At 39.4% G+C, this 25,435-nt stretch overlaps 2 protein-coding genes across 6 annotated transcripts in view; one reads left to right on the forward strand and one right to left on the reverse strand.

Moving 5' to 3' along the window:
- The window catches only part of FGD6 (FYVE, RhoGEF and PH domain containing 6), a 117,699-nt gene extending 93,256 nt beyond the window's left edge, over positions 1-24,443 (reverse strand). For 2 of the 3 annotated variants that reach the window (XM_028490457.2, XM_007125121.4), the window contains exons 1-2: positions 24,256-24,443; positions 15,896-18,320 (exon numbers count right to left, since the gene is read on the reverse strand). In XM_028490457.2, the coding sequence (XP_028346258.1) occupies positions 15,896-18,320; positions 24,256-24,271 (2,441 nt within the window). In that variant the 5' untranslated portion in view covers positions 24,272-24,443. Of the gene's footprint in view, positions 1-15,895; positions 18,339-24,255 lie in introns of all 3 variants that reach the window. The other variant, XM_055085250.1, reaches the window with a different exon arrangement.
- Positions 24,444-24,805: 362 nt separating this feature from the next.
- The window catches only part of VEZT (vezatin, adherens junctions transmembrane protein), an 83,798-nt gene continuing 83,168 nt past the window's right edge, over positions 24,806-25,435 (forward strand). Inside the window, exon 1 of one of the 3 annotated variants that reach the window (XM_024127240.3) lies at positions 24,806-24,923. In XM_024127240.3, the coding sequence (XP_023983008.1) occupies positions 24,888-24,923 (36 nt within the window). In that variant the 5' untranslated portion in view covers positions 24,806-24,887. The remainder of the gene's footprint in view (positions 24,924-25,435) is intronic. The other 2 variants (XM_055085252.1, XM_028490458.2) reach the window with 2 other exon arrangements.

The following is a 25,435-nucleotide window of genomic DNA, read 5'->3' on the forward strand; positions in this document are numbered from 1 at the left end:
CCGCTCCGCGGCATGTGCGATCTTCCCGGACCGGGGCACGAACCCGTGTCCCCTGCATCGGCAGGCGGACTCTCAACCACTGCGCCACCAGGGAAGCCCGACTTTTTTTTTTTTTTTTAAAGGAGTCTATATACATTTTATAATTTAAAAATAATAATATGTAAAGGATTGAAAACCCCCGTTCTCCCTTCTCCAAGCTTACTTATCTGAATTATTTCAAGCATTCCTCATAAACAGTATTTTTTTTTTAATACTTACGAAGAAAAGGTCAAAGGCAAGAGAAAGGATGGGCTGGAGACAGTCATCCTCATCTGGACCTCCACCAAAATGCAAAAAAAGAAATCAGACCATGCTGACATGTGGATTACGGCAATGATTTTTAGTGTGTTTCCTGTAGACAGCTTATAAATGAACACACTTCTAACCTTCTATAGTGTCTAGTGCTTCCCCATCAGGGAAAAAGATAAGTTCCCTGTAAGGCAAACCCAGGGAAGAAAGAATGTTTTTACCTTAGCATCAGGTAAGTATAGTGAAATGGAGGTTCTATAAACTCCAACACCTCTGTTCATACTCAGATTTTACTCATGGATCCACCCACAGAGCATTAGCAGAAAGGCCAGCAGAAATAGTTACTGGGGCCAAAATTTCAATGAGTAGGCAGAGAAGACATTAATTTGTTGAGTATAGAAGAGCCTACAAAAATACTTTGTTTCTTAATAGTGAAAGGGCTCAATATGAATTAAAGTGGCTTAGAATTCCTACCATCGAGGGTCAATCTAATGAAGCCACATTCCAAAAAATGGCTAAGATCTCATTTTAGCCTACAGTATGAAAGCATCAACAGTTATTCAAGTAACTGGGTATAAAAACATACTTAAAACTCATTTTACCATCAAAAAGACTCTTGAACCTATTAGAGCTGATGTATTTTCTTATTTTTATAGAATTTAAATTTTGTCCTACAAAAAGACTTCATGCATTTTTATTAAGATGAAAACCCATTTCTTTGATAGTCATAGAAAACTTTAACCCTCTAGATCTTTATTTTACATTCTTCACTAAAACCTTCATACCAGTTTTCATTTTAAGAGTTCTTTTTATACTCCCTCAAATATGGTTCCCAGCACACAGTCAACGTGCAGTAAGTACCTGTTAACTAGAAACAGTACGTAATACATTGAGGAAAGATGTAATCTATTAAATAGCTTTCACAGGTTATCTGTGCAAATCCATAAGCATATTTTACCTAGCTTCTTAACAGCTAAGACATGGGATTTTACCTGTTACAGAGTGAGAATTCTAAAAGATAAAGGTAAGGCGTTTTCTTAAGTTAATACTTTTCTAAAAGATTTCATAAATTTCTTAGGTAAGACTCTTACATCTTTCCCATCTGGATACCCAACTAGTCCATACTGGGATTCATAACACACTTTATTTGGAGACAGTGGAGCAAAGAGTCTGAAATAATATATTCCAGCAGACAGATGTTCAAATCGTGAGACAATTTTATGAATAATTCACCTTACAAGGGAAAACATGTTTTCTGTAGCTAAACCGTTTGAGCATTTCCCCATATATATCAATATAAAAACTGCATCAAAAAATATACAGGGGCTTCCCTGGTGGCGCAGTGGTTGAGAGTCCGCCTGCCAATGCAGGGCACACGGGTTCGTGCCCAGGTCCGGGAAGATCCCACATGCTGCGGAGCGGCTGGGCCCGTGAGCCATGGCCGATGAGCCTGCGCATCCGGAGCCTGTGCTCCGCAATGGGAGAGGCCACAACAGTGAGGCCCGCATACCAAAAAAAAAAAAAAAAAATACAAATCAAAAAATATATATACAAATCAATTTTCACTGCAAAGTAAAGGAGCTGTTACACTGGACTGAATGTCAATATTATGACATAGTATGAGTGTGTTTCATGTTTGGTAATTGCAATCATTGTTGCTTTTGTTGTGGTCATCCATTTACAATCCTTGGTGTCCGTTTATTTATCTCTTGTAAAAATAAAATACTGTGTGTGTGTGTGTGTGTGTGTGTGTGTGTGTGTGTGTGAGAAAAATAAATAAATAAATAAAAATTTAAAAAGAAACAGAAAACAGCAAAGATCAATATAAATAAATAAATAAATAAAAATAAACACCTTATTTTCTAGCAAATATGGATGCCTTACATTCTGCCTCTGATTTTTTAGGCCAGAAAGACTGTAGGTTTTATTTTTTTTAGGATTTTATCCTTTACACAATACACTGACTTTAGCCAGCACTCAAGCTAAAGCTGAAAAATGTGTAACCATTTCCAAGTATTGACTTGCCTTCAGAATCCTGCTGCCTTTGGATAGTTTTTGTAAATTTGTGTGTGTGCATTTTTCTTTAAACTATATTTGCTATCTGTGGCATAGCTGGGTTTGGGTCTGGTAGGAACTACTTAACTGGGTAATAAGCAAAAGTCTTTATCCTTTTACTTGTGACCTATCTGAGTTTTAAAATTTTAAGTAAATTTTGTGTGGACAGCTCTTAAAAAAAAAAAAAAAAAAAAAAAAAAAAAGTTGCATCAGGCCCTTTACCAGGCTCTTGACTTTGGGATATCTTAGTACATTTTTGCTACCTCCAAAGGTACTTACAGACTGTCCAGATTTTTTTACTTTCAGTTTTACATGTAAGACACAGGGACAGTTCTTTCATCTAAGAAGAGTTTTATAAAACTTTGATTTTTTTAGTGATACAATTGTCTGTGTTTTCTGAATAGCATATGAAGATCTTAAGATCTGTACTACTTAAGAAATTGTTAAAAACTGCTTTTGATTGACATGGGAATTTAGACTCCATGGCTTCTTTCTGCAGGTTTGATAAAAGGACTAGTGGAATGAGAGTTGGAATGTTTCCTGTGTCACCAATCCATCACATGGAAGGGTGCTCACTATGTAATTAATAAAGACAGATGCATGTGAGGCCTTTTAACTCCACTTGTCTTCTCCAAGGAAGCTTTGTTTTAGTGAAGAGCAGTAATTCTCCAAATCAGTGTAATTGCTTTCCAAAATTAACAGGTGTTTCCTCTGCATTCTGGAAGCCTGGTTTACTCAAAATGCAGCTGAATTCTGACCTCACGCAAGTAAAAGCAATATATAACCTGACAACTATTTACTCAGATGTGACCACCTATGGTCACCTGGCTTGTGCCAGGAATGTGCTGGGGCCAAGGATACAAATGTGCTTATAATCTCTTACACTATTTATTCTTATATTTCATGTACCTCATGTTTCCTCTTTTGGAGGGAGCAGTAAGAGTAAGGTTAATAAAGCTTTGGTAGAAGGATAAGTTAGTGTTGTGCAATCATTGAACAAGGAAAGGTGTGCCTTGTACTGCTTAGTATACAGTCAATACAGCAAATGTTAGCTATTACTTTTATAATGCTACAAACAGGATATGCCAGGCAATATGCTATGGAAGGGAGTGGCAACACAAGTATCCACAAATTCACTTGCTCATTCAGTCCTTCAATAAACATTTACTATGTGCCTACTGTATGCCAAGCACTGTTCTAGGCTTATCTGGGGATAAAGCAATGTAACAAAATTAAGTGCCTCTCATGTGGAGAAAAGGGAACCCTCCTACACTGTCGGTGGGAATGTAAATTGATACAGCCACTATGGAGAACCGTATGGAGGTTCCTTAAAAAACTAAAAATAGAGTCACCATATGATGCAGAAATCCTACTCCTGGGGATATATCCAGAGAAAACCATAATTTAAAAAGATACATGCACCCCGATGTTCACAGCAGCACTATTTACAATAGCCAAGACATGAAAGCAAACTAAGTGCCCATCAACAGACGAGTGGATAAAAGATGTGGGGTATATATATATATATATATATATGTACACACACACAATGGAATATTACTCAGCCATAAAATCAGCCATAAAAAAGAATGAAATAATGCCACTTGCAGAAACACGGACGGACCTAGAGATTATCATACTAAGTGAAGTAAGTTAGACAAAGACAAATGTCATATGATATCACTTATATGTGGAATCTAAAAAAATATACAAATGAACTTATTTCCAAAACAGAAATAGATTCAGACATAGAAAACAAACTTATGGTTACCACTGGGGAAATGGGACTGGGGGGTGGGGAGGGCTAAATTAGGAATTTGGGATTAACACATACACACTACCATATATAAAAGAGATAAACAACAAGTATAAACAACATAGCACAGGGAACTATATTCAATATCTTGTAATAACCTATAATGGAAGTATTTACTGTATAGCACAGGGAACTATATTCAATATCTTGTAATAACCTATAATGGAAAAGAATCTGAAAAAATATATATATTTAAATGAATCACTTTGCTGTATACCTGAAACTAATAAAACACTGTAAATCAACTATACTTCAATTAAAAAAAATTAAGCGCCTGTCATTCATGTAGGTCATACTCTAGTAAGTGAGACAGATGAGCAAATAAATAAATAGATATTACTGACAGGAATAGGAAGTACTGGAAAGAAAAATAGAACTGAGTAGGTGGATAAGTAGATAGGTGGCAGTAGAAGTATTTTGTTACCTTTCCTACTTTGGAAGGGGACACCTCCTTGAAAGGTAGCTTTTGAATAAGGTCTACAGGGTTAAGAGATAATCTGTCTGGGGGAAAGGGTATGTCAGGTAGTAGAACAAAACTATGAGAAGGAATAGGGTGTTCAGGAATGTTGGTCAGTCTTATATAAATGGGTAAGATCATGAGATTAGAAAGGCCAGAGCACAAAAAGTCTTATATACTAAGCTAGGGAGTTTGAATTTTATCATCCAGGGAATAGGCCACCAAATGATGCTTAATTACAAAATAATTCTTTAAAACACAAAACCAGAATTCTCATTAGAAAATGGGCAGAAGAAACACATTTCACCTTAGAAGAAATACAAATAACAAATATGCACATGAAAAGATATTTAACATCACTAGCCATTAAGGAAATGCAAATTGCAACATAATGGGATGTCACTACACACCTATCAGAATGGCTACAATAAAAAAGTGACAAACACCAAGTGCTGGTGAGGATACAGAGATACTGGATCACTCACACATTGCTGGTGGGAAAGTAAAACGACATAGCTACTCTGGAAAACAATTTGGCAGCTTCTTAAAAACTAAACATACAGTTACCATATAATCCACAATTGTACTTCTGGGCATTGATCCCAGAGAAATGAAAATATGTTCTCACAAAAACCTTTACATGAATGTCCATTATAGCTTTATTTGTAAGAGCCAAACAGTGGAAATGGCCCTTTAACTGGAAGTCCTTTAACTGGAATATTACTCAACAATAGAAAGAGCTATCGATGCAATGCAACACCATGGATGAATCTCCAAGGAATTATGCTAAATGAAAAAAGCCAATCCCAAAGGGTTACATACTGTATGATTCTATTATATATAACATTTTTGAAATGAGTATTGATTGCCAAGGATTGGGGAGTGAGGTAGGTGGGAGGTGGGTGTGGTTATAAAAGGGCAACAAGAAGGAGCTTTGCGGTGATGGGATTGTATGGTATCTTGACTGTGATTGTGTATATTCAAACCTACACACCTGATAAAATTGTTTGGCTCTTACAAATACATATACACACACTGAATACAAGTAAAACTAAGCATATTTAAGTAAGGTCAGTGGATTGTATCTATGTTAATATCCTGGTTGTGCTATTTTACTATAGTTGGGCAAAATGTTCCCAGTAGGGGAATCTTGCTAAAGTATAGCTAGTTTTTCTCTGTACCATTTCTTACAACTGCATGTGAATCTACAGTTATATCAACAACAATTTCAATTAAAAAACAGTAAACCAGACTGTAAATTCCCTGTGGATAGGAAATTAATGTCCTTAATCTCTCTGACTTCTAGTCTGATTCCACCTCACTCCTGCAATTTCCAAATGCTGAGACCAGCCTGAGAGAAGGGAATAATAAGAGGTAACAGTAACTATTTGGTTTCTGGTTTATCCAAAGGAAAATTAAGTTTATCAATTTCTATAAAAGTAAAAATCTATATTTTACTAAAAGTCTCCATATAAATTCTATAAAATGAAATCAAAAAACCCAACTCTCTCTAAAGTCACTGATTAGCCACTCGGGAATAAAAATCACTTGAAAATATCCCTCTAGCAGTTAAAATGTCACTATGTCTACATGAGAACCAGATGCCTTTGAAAGCAACTGTCATTAGGTAGGAGTCTTTGGGCATCAGTCATGGAAAAGTGGCAGATTGAGGCCATGGGATTTCAGCTGGCTCCTAGGACAAAAGCCTTCAAAGCAGTACCACTCCACTGTCCCTTTTCCATCTTCTGTTTTAGCATAAAACATGGGGAAGAGGAGAGGCGGCAAACACGGGGAAGAGGAAGCCTTCAAAGCAGTACCACTCCACTGTCCCTTTTCCATCTTCTGTTTTAGCATAAAACATGGGGAAGAGGAGAGGCGGCAAACATGGGGAAGAGGAGAGGCGGCAAACACGTGATGTAGAGCAGTGAAACATATATGTATCTACGTTTGTAGACTAAAAACTTGATTTACATGCCTTTGACAATGAAACATCCTGATGATGAAGCCAATTGTGTAGCTATTTCTGGGTAGATTTTTAATTTGGATTAAATTGAGAGGAAAAAAACTTAAAATTCATTAAACATTAGAATTATAGGATATTGAACATGAAATACAGTTTGAGTACTTTCATAAACACGTATCTACCTTTAACAGCCAAGTAGAGGTTTTACCAGGCTTGCTTCAGAGAAGTCTGTTATAAAATAAGCACTGTAATTATTTTATGCCAACACAGTATTAAAATCTCCAGCAGGATGTACACAGAAGGAATTAAAATGTTTTCTATAATAGGATTTATAGCATTATTTGCTTAAAATGAAGACTAGCCAGGTTTAGTTGAGCCTAGACAGGATGAACATAGATGCTGAATTAAAAAGTCACAAAGAGGGATCTCAATCAGTTTCCCCTTGGAGGTAGATTCTGCCAGCCCGCAGGTGGAGAGGGTTAGTGATTGTGACCCGTGTCAGCGGTCCCAGCAACGTTAGAAATGCTTTATCTAAGAATTTCTTTCAAGCTACAGCCCAACTGAATGTGCTCTCTTGCCCAGTTTCCAGGTCTTATACTTTCATAACTCAAAAGGCTCCAGAAATCCTACCTCCTCTAATCTTCAACTAGGGAGAGTGTATCACCTGCCTCTTTGGGGGAAAAAACCCTACCATTCACTTAAATCTAATTTTTCACTAAGATAATAAGGATATTATGTTATCATAAGAGGTATTTCAGCCCTACAAAATTATTTACTTTGGGGAATCCATAAATAGTAATTAATATTAAACTACAGTGCTTTAGAGCTCAGAAAGTACTTGACAGAAAATGAAATGAGGAACTGGGATAACAGATAAAAAAGCAAGTGTCATGTAAATCAGTGGGGAAATATGAGACATGCATAATACTTTTCTGTGTCATTGATGTCCACATGCAACTGGTAAATGACAGAAACCATTTTAACTTTTGAAGAGTAACCACTACTAACTTGACCAAATGCAAACATGGCATGATTTTCAACGACTGAAGTATCTATTTCCTAACGATAAAAACTTTCCAATTCACGAGCTCTTGAGCTCTTTTTGCACGAAAAGAGCCTCTGAAACTGCTCATTAAATTCTATACATATCACTGCAGGTGTCCCCGTGTCTTCCCTCTAGACAGTCAACAAATTGGGGACAATAATATTTTTTCAATCATGGTCCCCTGGGTAGACAGAACTCTATAATATGAACATGTTCTGATTTAAAATCATTATGTCTCAGGATCAGAAAACTTGGTTCCATACTGAGTTTATCTAAATATCAGCTGTGTGCCCCTGGGCAAGTTACTAAACCTCATTAAAGTCTTAGTTTCCTCATCTGTAATAGAAGATAATATCTATCTTATAGAATAATAGGGACTAAACAATTCTTGTGAGAGCTCCTAGCATGTCAGAAATACAGAGTAAATAGTAGCTGTTACTATTAAACATGGAATCCATGCTATCTGATGTTAACAGCATTTCTTATCCTTGATATTGTCTGATAAATAAAGTTTTGGTGAAGTGGGGAAAAATTGGATTGATGGTGAGAATCAGAGAGTTGAAGGAAAGAAATACTAATATACTAACATATATTAGCAGCATCAGATATTTGTTGGCTGAAAGTTTCCGCTTAGTTTGAACACTCAACCTCCCTGAAACCACCGTTTAAAAAATAGGAGTCAAATAATCCTGTGCTCATATGCAGCTATGCAGCAGCCCTCCTTCCTGATAGGGGGAACAATATCTGTCCTAGCAGGAGAAAAAAAGGCAATGGTACAAGCAATCCTGAAACTTTTTGCAACTAAGATCACTTGAGTTTTCTAAATCTTGAGGTCTCTGTAATACTTCCACAGCAGCGTTAGAAGTGGCAACGTGGTATTTTGAAGCACCAGGTTGGAGCCATGGTTTTGCAATTTCCCATCTCTGTGGTGTGGGGAAAGTCAACAAGTCTTGCTGTGCTTGGTCTTATCAGTGAATGAGAAGCCTGGGTTGAATGATTTGTAATGACTCCCTTAGTTTTAAACTTTAATGATTCTATGATTACATTTGACCTGAAGTCACTAAAAGACATACTTTCCAAATTTTTCAAACTATCCCAAAGGCCCTCATTTAAATGTCTTTACCCCAACTTTTGCTAACAAATAAATCATACCTAGACTAGTGAACGATCTCATTATTTACCCCTCCCTCCCCTCTCCGGAGTCCTTCCCACAACCTAACAGGGCGTTAGAGAGGAACTGTGCTTTATTCTCCTGTTTCTAATAGTGGAGCTATTGAAAGAAAAATTAAGTAGTGAAAAAACTACTCATTTAAATTGAAATCTCTGTTTACTTATGACTGTAGATACATTCAAAGACCAACAGAAAGAGGGGAAAAAACAGTTACCAGTTACTCCTTATTTATTCATTATATCTTCTTTCCTGGATTTGAAATTACAGTTGCCATGCAATTCAAATCAGAACTGCCTATCAGATTAAGAGGCAAAAAAAAAAACCAAAACCACAAAACAAAAACCAAGCTATTTTAAGTTTATTAAAAACCAAGTCTATACGTTAATTCCTAATGTTTCAAGTGATAATAACATATGCCAAGGTATATCAACTGTTATAAATATGTTACCAAGAAACTGACTTTAAAAAAATACATGATCTAAGTAAAACAAAGTTTTCAACAGAATCCACAGGAGCTAAAAGAACAAGCAGTTACATCATTTCAAACAGAAAAAGGCTAAATGTGTTTGTTTTCCTTTTATTTTTTATCCAAACATTCAGGGGAAACTGACTTGCTTTGTTCAGTGTTTATTATTTTACCTTTCCTGAAGCAGAAACCAAAACACTTTGATAAATGGGATAGTCTGGTAAACAAACCCTTGAACATTAGGGCTCAGAACCACTAATCCAGTTGCATTTCCATCTTTGCCCCTTTTTCCGGAAGTTACTACCACTATGCTTCAGCTTCAGTTTCTTTATATATAAAAGGGTAATAACACCTAATACAGTCTTACTCCAATTCACACTTACATGGAACCAGAATGGATCTATAATACATGCAAATAAGAAGGGATGAGAAAACTGAATGAAAACTGCAGAAGACAGCTGTCCTTTCTGGAAATACTATCACAGTACTTTACTCCACGGATAGTCTATTTTACAGACTCAATTTTTATAGCCCGGGTGATAGGCTGTCTTTGCCTGATGTCAAAACTACTTGCAAATACTCTTTTCCCTCCACAGATCCACAATTACCAGACCCAGACCAAACCACCAAAGTAGTTTTTCCATACCACCCAGAAGAAATTCGGCAGTTCCATTCTTGAACTTAACTTTTAAACTCAGTCTTTAATAAAAAGGTCAGCACTGCTTTGTAGCTTCCCACACCCAAAAGTACCATGACCCGACCTTCTCTTTGTACCTAATATAGTTTCAAGAAAGTATTAAAATAAACAGGCTCATATAAACATGTCTATTTTTTAAATAAAGGGCTTTCCCTAAATACCAAATTAATCTATGCAACTCCAGGAAAAGATGATACATTTAAAAGAAATGTCTGGGAGAACACAGAAAGCTTACCAAAGTATCATACAAGCACAGGCATTACTTATGAATACCTGAAATACGAAAATACTCATCCCCTTATGTCTGAACAGGAGCCTGCATCTGGAATTCCCCTGAAGCACCTGGAGGACTGGTGAGCCAAAGGTCATCTTCTCCACCTCTTCATCCTGTTCCCTCCTCCCTTAATATTTTCCTCATCAACACATTAACCTTTTCCTCTTTGGATACACCAGCATTTAAGAGTCATAAAAACGATTTATTTAACTTTATTGTTCTGTTTTAATGCTACTGTCCCAGTCTCACTTCCTGTTACTTTCCATTGCATTTTTCATATACTAACGATGCTCTTGTGGGCTGGCTGGGAACCCAACTCCTACTCCGGTTATTTCTACTGCAAAAATTCATTAGGTTCCAAACATCCGACTAATATGATTAATCCATTCACAGACTGATGGACTGTCTGATTATCTTTATCTATCAGGTCCTCACAGGAATTAAAAATGCCTAGGAAAAGAATGAAGGCCCTCTTTGTCATCCTTCCCCCATTTGCCCTTTCCCAAAAAGTTCATGTTGGGAACATTTCTCCAGAAAATAGGTCAGAATCTCATTTTGAAAAGCAATTTCTATCTCACTGATATAAGTTTTTTTCAAGATTAAATCAAAGCCTTTATTAAACATACCTCCTTCAAAGCACCTGCATTTAAACCTATACCCCTCTCCCAACTTGCGAACTGTTAGGGCTATGTGTGTGTCGTTGCCACCTGGAGGGTCAGATCCAGCTGGACCGCGCGATGCTGAAAAGCCACGCCAAGATACACCACACTGGGCAGAGCTCCATGGTCCTGTGCCGCAGCTCCACCTCCTTGTTCAGTGTTTTCATTTTTGAAAATCACTGATATAATTTTTAATTGCAATTTTATGAAAACAAAATGAGAACCTTGGCTAAATTTTTAAAATACATATTTGATTTTTACTATTCAAAATTTAATAAAAACCTAGCAATGGAAAACCAATCAATTATCTCAAAAAATAATGCCACCTTTTTTCCCCCAAATGTGCAAATATAAACTATCTCAAAACAATGTATTTTTACCAAGGAAGACAGGATGCGTGTGTGTGTGTGTGTGTTTGTGTACACAATCAAAATGTAGGATGTTTGTTTTCCCATCTCTGGCTAAAAATATGCACTCTAAAAGTATAAAGTGACGTTTTATCACTTAAAAACATATATATTTGATAAAATATCACTTAATCTGTTTTGGCGAGAATGAGACCAAAGTCATATAGTTGGACAAAATACTGCACTTTAACTAATTCCTAATACATATTTAAAAGAAAAAAAGAAAAGCTTTACTGCCAAGAAATAAAATCGGCAGTTTCAAATGTAGGGTAAGTATGTAAACAAATAGATTTGCCAAACTTGTGTGGCTATGGTTCCAACACAAGAAACACAGAGTTAAAGAGCCATACAAATGTTTGATATTTCCTGAGCTGATGCTGAAAATAACTTACAGGAAAGGGCTGCTGTTGAGACACATGAGTCCCAACCCTCACCCTCTAACCGAGCTTAATCTCACTGGTGCTATGACAACCATGGAAATGCTCGTTAGGGTTATTAATTTATACTTTATCATTATATTAAAATCCAACAATACCACTAGATGGTAAATGCAACCCAAGAGAGATAGCTTCTAGACTGGGTCTGAAGATTTATGACACAAATGCCATAATGGGATTTGAGACTTGAAATACCATTCGACAGCTCTTTAAGCCCCGTTTTGTGTTTAAAATAGGGAGAAAACAAACAATGAAACTGCTCTTATCCAGGTCAGAAAATGACCTCCTAAATGCCAAATCCAATCATGTCCACTTTATAGGCCTTACAGGTCAAGCGTCACCATCTCTGCGAAGTCACGCACCCTGCGTGGGATATAACTCAGACAAAGCTTGGATTACCAAAACCATGTGTCCCATAACTGAGCCACCTCACTGCGCAGAAACTCCTAGGGAGTAGCACCCCCTTCCACCTTTGAATGCACAGTGTTTGACACATGGTCAGCCTTGTGCAGTAAATAAACTGAGGACTTGGTACGCTACCCAGGAAAACCCAATTACCACACATTTTCTTTGAAGTGCTTGTAATAAGAACTAAAACAACAGAGGAAAAACCTGGAATGATTCCAGGGAAAATTTTTCTTGGTTATAGAATCAAGAAATCGGCTATACTTTTAAGAGGAAAATTCCAATGTTTGGGCACAAATAGTTTGAGATTTGTCCCTAACTCTTTAATATCAGGGGCCCAAACTTGAGGAACTTCCTTATGGAAACCACACTTCTTAAATAATAGTAGTAAATGAGCACTCATCACCTGCATGCCAGTGAGAGAAAACGGCCCACTGTCTGATAGTTGTTTTAGATTTATTATGTCTGAAACATATCAAGGAAGAGGGTAACTATACCCCGAACGCACTGGAATACTCCAAAGTGGCTCACAATCTTACTTCAGACAAAATTGCTTCTGAGAACCCAGAGCAATGGCCCAATGACGACCTACCCGGCAATATCTAAAGCTATGTTTCCCTGGCTTCACCCTCCTTCACCTTGAGATTTGGCCGTTCAGCCTTCCTAGTGCCAATCCTTACCATCCAGGCCCCCTCCCTCAGTTTCTTCCACTCAGGAGAAAGGAGACTGGGGAGGGTGAAAGGGGAGGGATAGGAATAATAAAGAAGAAAAGAGGGAAAGCAAATCCACTGCATCCTAATTCCCAGCCACCCAGCCCTTCCCTTCTCCTTATCACTGGCAGTGCCTCCAGTGCCTTACAGTCTTTCTCACCGCAAGCCCAGCCCCCAATTTCCTCATTTTTCCTTAGTCACCTCACCCTTTCCACAAACCCTGTAGCCTCAGAAGCAGCAGATTTGCTCCACTGACACCCCGGTGCTCAGCTCCACCCTGGCCAACTCTCCTGCATCAGCACAAAGCACAGAGAGGAAGGATTTTCCTGGGAAAAGGGAAGGGGAAGCCAGTACAGTAATGGTTAATATAATTGGGGGACTAAACTCGGACCTTTACCACCATTTCCACAACTGTTTCTTTGGAAAACACATTCTAAGTTCCAAATTATCATAAATTTTTAGAACACAATCCTTTTTGGAATTGGGGGCTGCCTGCAATTCTTTCCTGATAAGTTATAAGCACGTTGTTATAAATTTGTAAATGTTAAGTAGCTGGATTCATGAAACATCTATACTCTAAAGAAGGTGACCATATGGGCTACCCCAAGCTTGGCAAATATCTGTTTACTAATCCAGAATCTTCTTGGTTATATATGTAGACTCGGTAAAACTAGTGAGTCTCTGTGAACCAGTCCCCTCTGTAAGATCCAAAACCTCTTCCCCGAGGCCTAAGAAACTGTTAAAGACACTCTCTTGATTCACTTCAGCAGAAGAATCTTAAACAGGGTTCATCTGTGCTTTTTCTTACCATTTTAGAAAACAAGGATGTTGGATTTTGAGTTAATTACTCTAAAACACAGGTCTGGATTTTCAACAGCCATATTCCCAAACAGGATTCCCCTTGGATCCACTCAGCTCACCTGAAACGGATGCCCCACTTCTCATTTACCTTACTCTGGGGTGGCCAGGTGTCCTCCTCATGAAGGCTTGAATTTTGCTTTCTCTTTTTACGTGATGTTGTTTACAAAAGGTACAACCTCCCAGGCAAAACTGTTAGTATGGCCCTATGACTGAAGGCTTTTGATTCAGCTGGCACATTTTAGGAATCTCAAGCCAGTTTAGGCCTCCCTGCTCCAGGCCTAAACAAAAATCTCCATGGAAAGCAAAATTCAAAAGCAGAGCTCACCCACTCCTCACCAGGCTGCCCTACTTGACAGCTTCAACCTGTCCAAAGCCGCCCTCGGTTTCCTGTGGCCTTGAGAAAGAACCCTCCTTATGAATGCCATCCAGCTGCACTGGCTGGCTGCAAACATTAACCCCTTCCATGCTGGTTCCCCCCACCAGAGCAGCAGTGCCCTAAAGGCATAAGAACAAGTTCTAGAAGTTTACAGCTTGTGTTAGAGATAATGACAAACCCTTCAGATTAAGCCTGAGGGCCAAAAGGAAACTTACACTAAGGGGCAAACCTCCAATTTCAAGGAAAAACTCCATCTTAGCTAAGGATAGTAGTATGTCACAAAGAAGCCAAATTCATTCCTTACATACACACACACACACAAAATAATACACAAAAACTTGTTAAAAGGAGGGCAGTACCAACAAAATTGTTCCATGGTGAGAAGAGCAGGCATGAAAATAGACTTTTTTTTTTCAGTTGGATACTTAACTCCACTCTCCATTGAAATGTTTATGCCAAGGTACTAACATTCAGAGAGTAGACAGTTGTAAACAGAATGGAGTCAGATATGAGAAAAGGAAGTAAGACAAGGAAGGTAAGTCTTTTATGGGTTAAAGGAGGAAGGGCAAAGAGGATTGAGTAAAGAAAAGTGCTAGGAGACCATCTGAAAGTTAAAACAATTTACTTTACTTGATGCGATTTTTGCTTAATAATTTGATTTATTCAATTCACCCAATAATCCTTTTTTTTGAGCCCCTATTATGTGCCACACGTGTTACTATTTCTACAGAAGTCCTATTTTAAGACCTAAGCACTCAAAGGCTTGAAGTTAGTAACCTAATTATATGAAGACTTCAAAAAGGGTCTGTGTACTTCGTGTTAAACACAAAACACTTTAAGTACAATGCCAAGGCTCCCTTTGTGACTAGGGAGAGAGAAGGAAGCTGCTCCCACAGTTACCTCCTTTCACTCATTCTCTCATATACTCAACCAACATCTACTGATTCCTACTAAGCCCCTTGCTTGGCCTTATGCAGGACAAAAAGATATGACCAGAACTCTTGGAGCTTAAAACCGAATACCAATCAGACAATTCTACCATAAAACAGACTGAGATAAAGGATACCACAGCATAAATGGGAAGTCAGAATAGGAAATAAACACTTCCCACTAAGTAAGTGTAGAAGCTTCATGATGCAAAGGGTTGCTGAGCAGGACCATCAAGAATGTGCAAGGTTTCAGTTAAGACAGATGAAGTAGGTACACCAGAGGTAGGAAGTACACATACAAAAGTGAGAAAGGACAGTAATTATGTTTTTCCTGCATTTTTCCTATGTCTATCTGAAGTTGTTAATTAGCCTTCAACAAGTAAAATAACTAATCCTCAAAGAGTAGTGAATTTTGCAAATTTAGAGGTTTTACCTGACAAGGGCAACATAGGTAAACACAGATTTCAAAAACTTCACAGATTTCTTACACCTAGCAAACAAACCTCATTGAACTGGCCAATTTCCTCCTGTAGGTTCTTGCTATGACTTCCAAGTTGGTGCTTTAGAGGAACTGGGATGTCTCTGTTCTAGGTGTTCCTTGTAGTACCAATGCTACTACTACTACTGGTTCAAATTCTTTGAATCAGCTACTAAAATAAGTCAACTACTTAAAGGCTGCATTGCAAACACCCATCCCAACTATATGATAAAAAGAGAATTCACTTTGGAAACAATTTAATATACGCTTAAATAAACCACTCCCTCAGGAAGTGATTTTTTTCCCATGTATGAGATATTAACCTACCTCACAGGGCTGCTGAAGGTTAATTTCAGTGATGCAAGCAAAAGGGTAGTGTCTGTCTGACACCTAAGTGTTACCTGGAATGCTGATGTCTGGGTTCAAGTTGCAGCTGGCCATCTGGAGCTTCATATGGCTCTTCTACCTCATACACATTTGCGTCAGTGTCCTCCACGCTGCTGGAATTCTGCCATTCCAGCTCTGGAGTTTTCCCCACAGTCATAATAAATGGCAAGTTCTCATACTCTGGTATTTCCTCATAATGGCGTATATTTTCATACTCCGGTGCACAGCCGCTTATAACAGATTTGCAAGGTGCCTGCGAGGATGACTCCCTGGAGAGCATTTGGTCATCCAAAGACTCAGCTCTTGGTCCGTTAGTTGCACTGGTCTGGCCCCGCGACTTCTTCCTCTTCTTTTGGGATTCCAGGCTATAGTTATCTGCCGAATATGCCTTAGTGGGTTTATTTCTCTTTTCTTCTACCAACAAGCCATGCCAATCACTTTCACTCCCTTTTCTCTCCCCACCTGCAAGGCTGCCTGAGGTTGTGTCTCCAAGTTGGCTACTCTTGGACCAAAATTTCTGGAAGTCACTCTTCATGAAACAGATGGACAGCTTAATGTTGAGCAACTTCTTTAAAGAGTTCTTCTTTTGAGAGTCTTTGCAAGGCTTAGTGCACCTTTCTACATCCACAGCAGATAATGATTTTGCTCTGGGCTTGGTCAAGGCAGTGGGAGGCTCACTGTTTGAGGATATAGTAACAGACTTTAAGGATTCTGGGTTCCCTGAAAAGGGTATAATAGGATGAGGTAATTTCCACACTGGCTTCTCTGAAGCCTGTTTAGGCATATCAAAGGAGGACGACACACCACGGTTTTGGGCACATAAATGCTGAAGGTGATTTCTTTCTAGACCCTTCTCTGAACTTTTTTCTTCATTTGAGGGATAAGAACTTTTCTCCACAAGCTCCTCTGAGGCAGCCTTTTTAAGCACTCCTGCAGCAGGCAAGCTGTGTCTTTGAGGTTTTTTGGGGACAATTCTTGAGGAACTTTCATCTTTTATCATACATTCCTTTTGCAGTTGAGGGGCAGACACTCCCGGGTTACAGGCAGTAGGCAAATGTTCGGTGCAGGTTAATTTGAGTTGCTTGGGCAGGCTCATAGATAGAGTACTGCATCTTATAAAACTGGTCCTTTTGTCCACAGCAGGTGACATACTAGAACCATCTCCTGTCTTGTCAGAACTCAAATTAGAATCTGTCTCTAAAGGAGATGCCATATTTTCAAAGGAAGCTGTTTCAGAACACAAAGCTTTTTGTGAATTGATTAAGTTTTGTCTGTCACCGTTGAAGTCCACATTCAATTCACTTTTATTTCCTGGCTTCACTTTGTCCACCTGTTCCTGGTTACACAAAACATGCCGATGAAAAACACTGATTTTATTGTTTTTCAAACTATCTTCAAAAAGACAAGGAGAGCTACTGTCTACATTCTCTGGTTCTTCATTTCTTTCGCTAGGAGTATCTATATGTTTCTGGCGTAATAGGTGTGCAGCACGTGTCTTTCTGGGCTTGGGAGTTGGAAATTTGGGGGTGTATGGCACTAAGTGAATTTCCAAGGGACCAAGGTCTTTGACTTCTGATTTCTTAATATCTCCATCTGAAGATAAAAAAGTACTCCTTTTACCATTTTCTAGAGCTTCTTGTTCAGATGAATGAAGGTAAGTGTTGCTTTTTTCACTGTCACCCTGACTAGTTTCAAAATTTTGAAATTCATCACTAGGAAGTTGTAGGCGGCAATGGTGATGATCAGAAACTTTTTCAAAGCTGGACAGGGATGGTGACAAATCTGCAAATTCAATTCTGAATTGTCTGTTGGAATTACAGCCATCACTTATTTCTGGACTTTCTGTGAATCTGTGCTTCTGTGGAAAAATAAAAGGTGACGTTCGTTGTGTTAAAACATCTTTGAGCTTCTCTTCCAGGATGCTTGCCTTTAAAACTACTTCACTCTGGCTCTTGACCTTTTCATCATTAGAATCACATTTATGCTGAGTTTTTATAGCTGAAGAGAACTCACCAATTTTATTATTTTCTAAATTTTCATGCATTTCCAGGGGACCTAAGACAAGCTGCTTGACACACAAATTCTCTCTATTTCCAAGCTTATGGTTACACTCAGAACGGCAGGAACACATTGGTAAAATATAATCACTGCTCTGATGCCCTCTGTTTTGGCAGCTAGAATTGTCAATGCTTTCAGGGAATTCCTGTTTATGCTCTTCCAGGTTCACGATGATTTTCCTTGATGGTGACTGCCTGATGTCTTGAACGGGTGAGGCCTTCAGAACTTTTGGTTTCGGAGCTATTGCTGGTTTGGTTTTCTTTGTTGACTGTGGAACACTAGAAACCGCAATCTCAGGTTTAGGTGCAACAGGAGGTGGAGCTGGCTTATTATTTGCCACCACAAACTTTGGCTTGGGGGCCACTGGTGGCTTCTTAATCTCTAGAAAGGAAAAAAAATCTGATAACCAAAAAACCAAAGCACAAGATAAATGATTAAATTTGATAACATTTTTACTTTTGACAATATGCTTAACTTGCATTTTACTAGGTAGTTTATATTATACTATACAGAGTCTATTATTACTCTTGAAAATTCCTTAAATTGCCCTTCAGTTCCAGTACACATAGCTTTGGATATATTGTACATTGCTTAATAAGTCCAATACGGTTTTTCTTCTAACTCTGGAATGGATTACCATATCTTCAGGCAACACTAAATGAAATACAGTAACTGGCTTCTGCTTGAGATCCGTATGTAGGAGAAGGCACTTCAGTTCATTTGCTGAGTGCTAAGAGTTGAATCTGCCTAAGGTTTATGTAGGATGCAACTCTTTAAGCTTCTCATGTGAATAAGCAGTACATATTCTTCTATCTCAATGACATACAGTAGAATTGTATGAATGCCCTTTATCAATGACCTATCTCACTAGAACCACAAAATAACCTAAAAAGGAATATAGAAATTAGAAATTTTCCAACCTGAAAAGTAATGATACTGTAATATTTGAGGTTCTTGATAAGGTTGGTATTTTTTCTGTGCAGGGGTTGTCAAATGGGAATTTTCATTATAATCCTTCACTGAGCTTTATTTTTTAAAAGTCACATGCCAACGCTCTACCCCAGGTGATTATGCTGCGTACCCTTCATTTATAACCACTATTCTAGTGCATTTAAAAGATGACCATAATTCCTATTGTAGCAATTCTTTCTTGGCATTATGTAAAAAGGACTCAATGAGCACCTATTACACTGTGCTAGATTTGCAAAGATCTGCTACTAACCTACAGGAACCTAAATAAAAGCTGCACACAAAAGACCTATAAAATGAAGTTACACAGAGTCTGAACATCCTCATTTTTTAACGTTCTTTTATGTTTTTCTACCTATACTATCACTTATCACCCCGTCATATTTCCTAAGACAAGATAAAACATATTTTATCTTATACTTCTTATACTTATGTTTGTTCCTCCAACAGGATCTAACGCTTAATGAAAACTTAGTGAAAAACATAAACATAAACCTTTCAAAATATCATCTGCTGGACATTGTTTAAGTACTTGAATACACAGAGGCTTCGATTCTTCACTTGGTGAGGAGTTTCTTTTCAACAAAGGAAATTAGTCACAACACTCCAACCCGGGAAGATATTACAGGGACATGAGTAGGGAGGGAAAAAAAAAAATAGAATAGGGCGCTCTACTTCCTTTTACCAACCAAGGAAGAATTTCTCAAACCCCTAATACTTTGTGTTCAACCAAGATCACCTGATGACAGATGCCTTCTCATTCAATTCCTCAGGATAATGTTATAATAAAAAAGATATGAAGTATTTCCAAGATGACTTAATACAAATTCCCAACACCATGCAATTTCAGTTGTGTTCAACAAGCATGTTATTATTGTTTTCTTAGGTAGAAAAAATTTTAAAACCATTCAAAGCCTAATGATAAAGCTTGGTGTAATGGTCTATTAAATTAAACTCCTGACCTATAAAGTAAAGTCTTAAGAGAAAGTATGAATGCCCTAGGCCTCTTACCTCCCATCTTACTCAAGATAAGGAAAACAGACAGACCATCACATTGATTTCATTTCTGTAAGCATTCTGAAAACATCCTACCTCTGGGCATTTTGAAGGAATTAAAAAAAAAAAAAAAAAGAAATCAGTTCTGTAACATGGAAAGAGTTCTGGAGATTGGCTGCACAGCAGTATGAAAGTACTTAACGCTACTGAACTGTACACTTAAAAATAGTATAGATGGTAAATTTAGGTTAGGTGTATTTTACCACAACTAAAACAAATAAACAAACAAAAAAACCCTGTCTCATTAATCTTTTACTTTCTGAATCTTAGAGCCTTTTCAGAAGCTTCAGGGTCATTTACCCAACCAATTTTTGCTATTTTACTTCAATCATTTTTCATAAATCTCTGTTCTTAGTGTCCTAGAAATTCAATTAGCTATATGAATTATGGTCAATTACCAACAGATATAGCGCAGCATTATGTACCTAACTGCCTCAACACATACTCACTGAATTAAATAAAGAACTGCGAGCTTTGGCTTAGCTAACCGTGTATTGGAGGAGGCCAATAACATAACTGGGTGTGCCTCTGTGGAGAATTGGTTGCCTCAGTTTCCTTACTTGCAAATGAGGGAGGTGAACAGATCTCTAAAGCCTAAATGATTCTGAGGTGATAATTTCAGGAGATATCTGCTTCAGGAGAACCCTTAGATTCTCTAGCCGCTTTGCCCTGTGTGATTTTTCTTCGGTGTGCCTCCCTCTGTCTTCACCACTAGAAGACAAGCTCCAGGAGGGCAGGTACTTTGTCTCTTTGCTGTATCCCCAATGCTAAACATAGGGCCTGGGAACAGTCAGAGCTGCCACATACGCATAGTCTTTACTATGTCTCAATAACAAGATATTTCTTTAAAAAGAAATCAATATCCACTTAAATGTAGAATATTTTGAAAAGTTAGCAGGAATCAACTTCAATAGGATTACTGAATAAGTTCTTTTTTAAATTTATTTTATTCATTTATAACTGCATTGGGTCTTTGTTGCTGTGCACAGGTTTTCTCTAGTTGCGGCGAGTGGGGGTTACTCTTCTTAGTGGTGCACGGGCTTCTCATTTCTGTGACCTCTCGTTGTGGAGCATGGGCTCTAGGCGTGCGGGCTTCAGTAGTTGTGGCACGCGGGCTCAGTAGTTGTGGCTTGTGGGCTCTAGAGTGCAGGCTCAGTAGTTCTGGCGTGTGGGTTTAGCTGCTCCGCAGCATGTGGGATCTTCCCAGACCAGGGCTTGAACCAGTGTCCCCTGCACTGGCAGGTGGATTCTTGACCACTGCGCCACCAGGGAAGTCCCTAAGTTCTTAATTATTAGTAGGAACAAGTGTTCGACTAAGTCACTAGAATAGCAATATTTGAAGTCCTTCATTATTATTATTTTTTTAATTTTAAAATTATTTATTTATTTTTTTAGTGGCTCTATTTTGAAAGAAACACAGCTCAAAAAATAACAAGCCTTTATATTACTGTCTGCTCCAATGTCAAACTCTTGAAATAAGTGCACGATGCTTGGAAATGGATCCAGCACCTTTGGATCTTAATACTGTATCAACAGTCAGACCCAAAGCTTTTTAGAGCATAGCAGCAAATCTTTTATTTACACAGCTGTTTGGCTCCAGGGAAAAATAAGGTAAGAAAGTAAAGCACTAGTACCATTTTACTAACAATTACAAACACACTCATCAGCTGTTACACACAGATGGTGGCAGTCCACATGCAACACTTTCTTAGCTATTGGACCAGCCAAAAAGCAAAGCACAGCACATATAGACCAAGACCTGTACATGTTCAAAAATATATGAAATATATTTCTATTATTATCTCTCCTTTTTTCATATACTGATTAGAATTCTAAAATCTCTATTGTGGGCCTACTCTTTCACAGACACAGAAAAACAAAGCAAGCTCTTCTTCAGGATACATATAACTAAGATGTTCTACATTTTTCTTATTGCCTTAAATTAAGCCAACCATCCCAAATACCACAGATTAGACTCAGTGTAAACAAACATCCCCTCCCCCAACTGCAAATAACATTCCTAAAGTTTTAATGAATTCTGAATACTGTTCCAAAGAGCATCATAAACAGCTTGTAAGAATGATGAACACATAATTTTATAAGAATAGGATGCAAATAAAACCCCAGTTTTTTTCCATATTCTCCATTTAGACATGAGAAAAAATAATAAATCTTAACAGATGGGCAAATAAAAAAGTAGTTAATGCTTCTCAGCAAGCCATGCTAAAAACCAACTAACCCAGCTAAACACAGGAAGTGTCCCTCTTTTAAACACCACAAAAATGTCTGTGGACTTCTTTAATTATAAAGTTGATAAAATATAAAAATAGTTTGCATTATTCAAGGGTTATTCAAATGAAAGAATAATAAAATTCCAGACTGAGACCTAGATCCGGTTTACATATTTAAATGTAGAATTAAATGCTTCTGTATAGGTTCATTATAAACTGTTAGGACTGGAACTGAAAATTGATACATATAAGGTATGAATTTTAAATGTGTTTGACACTGGAGGGGAGAGTTAAAATTGGCTGGAAGGATTTTAAAATCTCCAACCACTTTATTTTATTTATTTATTTATTTTTGGCTGCGTTGGGTCTTCGTTGCTGTGCGTGGGCTTTCTCTAGTTGTGGTGAGCTGGGGCTACTCTTTGTTGCGGTGCGCAGGCTTCTCATTATAGTGGCTTCTCTTGTTGCAGAGCACAGGCTCTAGGGCGCGCGGGCTTCAGCAGTTGTGGCACACGGGTTCAGCAGTTGTGGCTCGCAGGCTCTAGAGCGCAGGCTCAGTAGTTGTGGCACACAGACTTAGTTGCTCCACATGTGGGATCTTCCCAGACCAGGGCTTGAACCCGTGTCTCCTGCATTGGCAGGCGGATTCTTAACCACTGCACCACCAGGGAAGCCCTCCAACCACTTTAAATTGAAATTAAATTAGACTTGTTCCTTAGTAAAACTTAAAGTGACGCACAGAAATTTAGGATGAAAATAACTCACCTCAAGTAAGTAGAAAGCCTCCCTTTGATAAGGAAAAGAGAGTTTATAAATAACATAATTCCCAGTACACGACGACATATCTCCTATACAGCACATATAGCATCAAAAAGGAAAGATCCACAACATCTTCCTCAGGAATACTACTATGGGAACACTTCACCCCTTGCTTTCTTACTCCAATTGGCTAAACTTCTTGCCTCGTTAGTTGTAATCTGATTACACCTAGCCGTACAACCTCCAATATATCTAGGCTTTAGAAAGAATACAAACCAGAATATTTAGAGTGCTGTTTGACAGTTGCAAGATGCAGGAATTTAAAATAAATGCCAAGAAAAGCTAAGAAAATTTAATCTGATACTTACATGCTGGTTCTAGAAGTAACTGTGGTGAAGCTTTACACTATTTTACTATAAAATGTCTAATGAAAGTTTATTTATTACAACGTGGGCAAAAATGTTCCTTAATATTGAATACATTATTAAGTTCTGGCTTAAACATTAACCTATGTTCTTATAAGTGAATTTAACACCACTTTAGTAATTATTTTGGAAAATAGGAACTGTTCCTTCAGGATGTTTAGAAATACAACGTCCAGAATTCTTCAAAGTCTACACAAAGGTAATACAACAGGCTTTGCCATTTGGATAAAGGGAAACGACGACAGGAGGCAGACAGAAAATAAGGCTTTGTCTACACTAACCAGGTAGAAATAGGGGGAAAAAATCCATAAAAAATTGGATGAAGAGGAACCAAAACCTTGCATGGGCAATTCTACTCCTCTGCTCCTCAGGTAACCGGGGGAAAACCACCAAAACAGGAGTAAAAATGTCTAAACCTCTTTATTTAATAAGGGTCAGGGTTTCCAGTCGACATTAGGGGTTAAAGCCACTCAGCCTACTCGCCGAGTTCAACACTCAGGGAACACTGCCCTTTCCTAGAATAACTGATTTCTTAACATGGGAATCTAAACTATTTTCATACGCAAAGGCAAAGTCGCTCAAATTTTAGGAGAGAAAAGTAAACGCCCTCTTTACATTTCCCGTTTCACCTTGCGCTAAGAGCCCCCAACACGGTCTTCTTTTAAAAGGAGGTCCCAAGAGACACACGATTTCCAAAGAGCCCCTCTTGGCATGAAGGGACGAAAAAATCCGGCAGCAAACACCGTCTCCTTCGCACAGTCCTGAGGAAAGGTAGAGGGAATATCGCTAACCCATCCCGGAGGACAAAGTTGCTCCGAGCCCAAGACCTGCAGCGCTCGCTACAAACTTTCCAGCGGCAGCTCGAGCGCCGTCACTTACCAGCAGCAGAAGTCATGATTCCCCCGTGTAGCTCGCTTCCCCGCTCGCCCCCCTCAATCCCCGATCCCCTTACAGTCCATTGTTTCAACAGTTTGGGCAGAAGAGAAAAGCCCCGGCAGAGCCCACATTCCGTCTCGCGGCCCCGAGGCTCAACCCCAGCGCCGCACAAAGGACGCGGCCGGCTCCGGGGACCCGGCGGCGCTCCCGGGCGCGAGCCGCCAGCGACGGGCGGGCGGGCACGAGCGCCGCCCAGCCAAGCTCCCGGCAGACAGCCACGCGCGCACACGAGCAGTGCTCACCGCGGCTTCGCCGGCGCGCGCCCTTCTCCAGCTCCAAAAAAAAATCAGAGCTCCAGGCGCCCCCTGCTAGCCGCGGCCGTAAAAGGCGGACAAAAGCCCCAGCCTCCTCCAATCAGGGGGCCCGAGTTTCAGCCCATTCCCGCCCCTCCCGTCCATACGTTCAAGCTCAGCGCCAATGAGCGGGCCTGAAAAAGGGGCGTGAGCTGCAAGGCATGCTGGGAATTGTAGTTTTCTGGACCCGCGGGACCTGCAGAAGCAGACGCCTGGGCGCATGCAGCCATTCTCCCGCCTTCATTTCCCATCGTGCTGAGGCGGGTGGCATGGCGGAGAAGGATGACACCGGATTTTGACGAAGAGGTTGTTTTTGAGGTAAGGGGAAAATGGCGGTGCGTGTGAATTGCCTTTGTTTGAGAAGGACGAGGGAGAAGGCGAGGAGGCCGGGCGAGAGGCCGATCCCGGGGCGAGGAATCGGGTGACCCTCCTGCCGGCCTCGGTCACCGAATCTCGTCAATTTCCTGGCCTAATGTTGGACCCAGCCTGACAGGTGTAGCCTGAGGCGCTCTCGCCGCGCCTGGCCTCTGCCTCGGGCCCTCCCAGAATTCCCAGCCAGGCCGGTGGACTAGATCCCTGCTTGTTCCCACTCACCCGTACGATTTAGCTTCTCCCTTTTTCGTCCTGGATTTGTTCGAGTCAGTATTCAGAAATGCCCCACGTCACAGTTCGCGGTCGAGGCGTGGCCCTCGGAATGGAGGCAGCAGGTGCTAGTTTTTGTTTTGTTTGTTTGTTTTTGCGGTACGCGGGCCTCTCACTGTTGTGGCCTCTCCCGTTGCGGAGCACAGGCTCCGGACGCGCAGGCTCAGCGGCCATGGCTCACGGGCCCA

Source organism: Physeter macrocephalus, chromosome 6, assembly GCF_002837175.3.
Source record: "Physeter macrocephalus isolate SW-GA chromosome 6, ASM283717v5, whole genome shotgun sequence".
NCBI classification, from domain to species: domain Eukaryota; kingdom Metazoa; phylum Chordata; class Mammalia; order Artiodactyla; family Physeteridae; genus Physeter; species Physeter macrocephalus.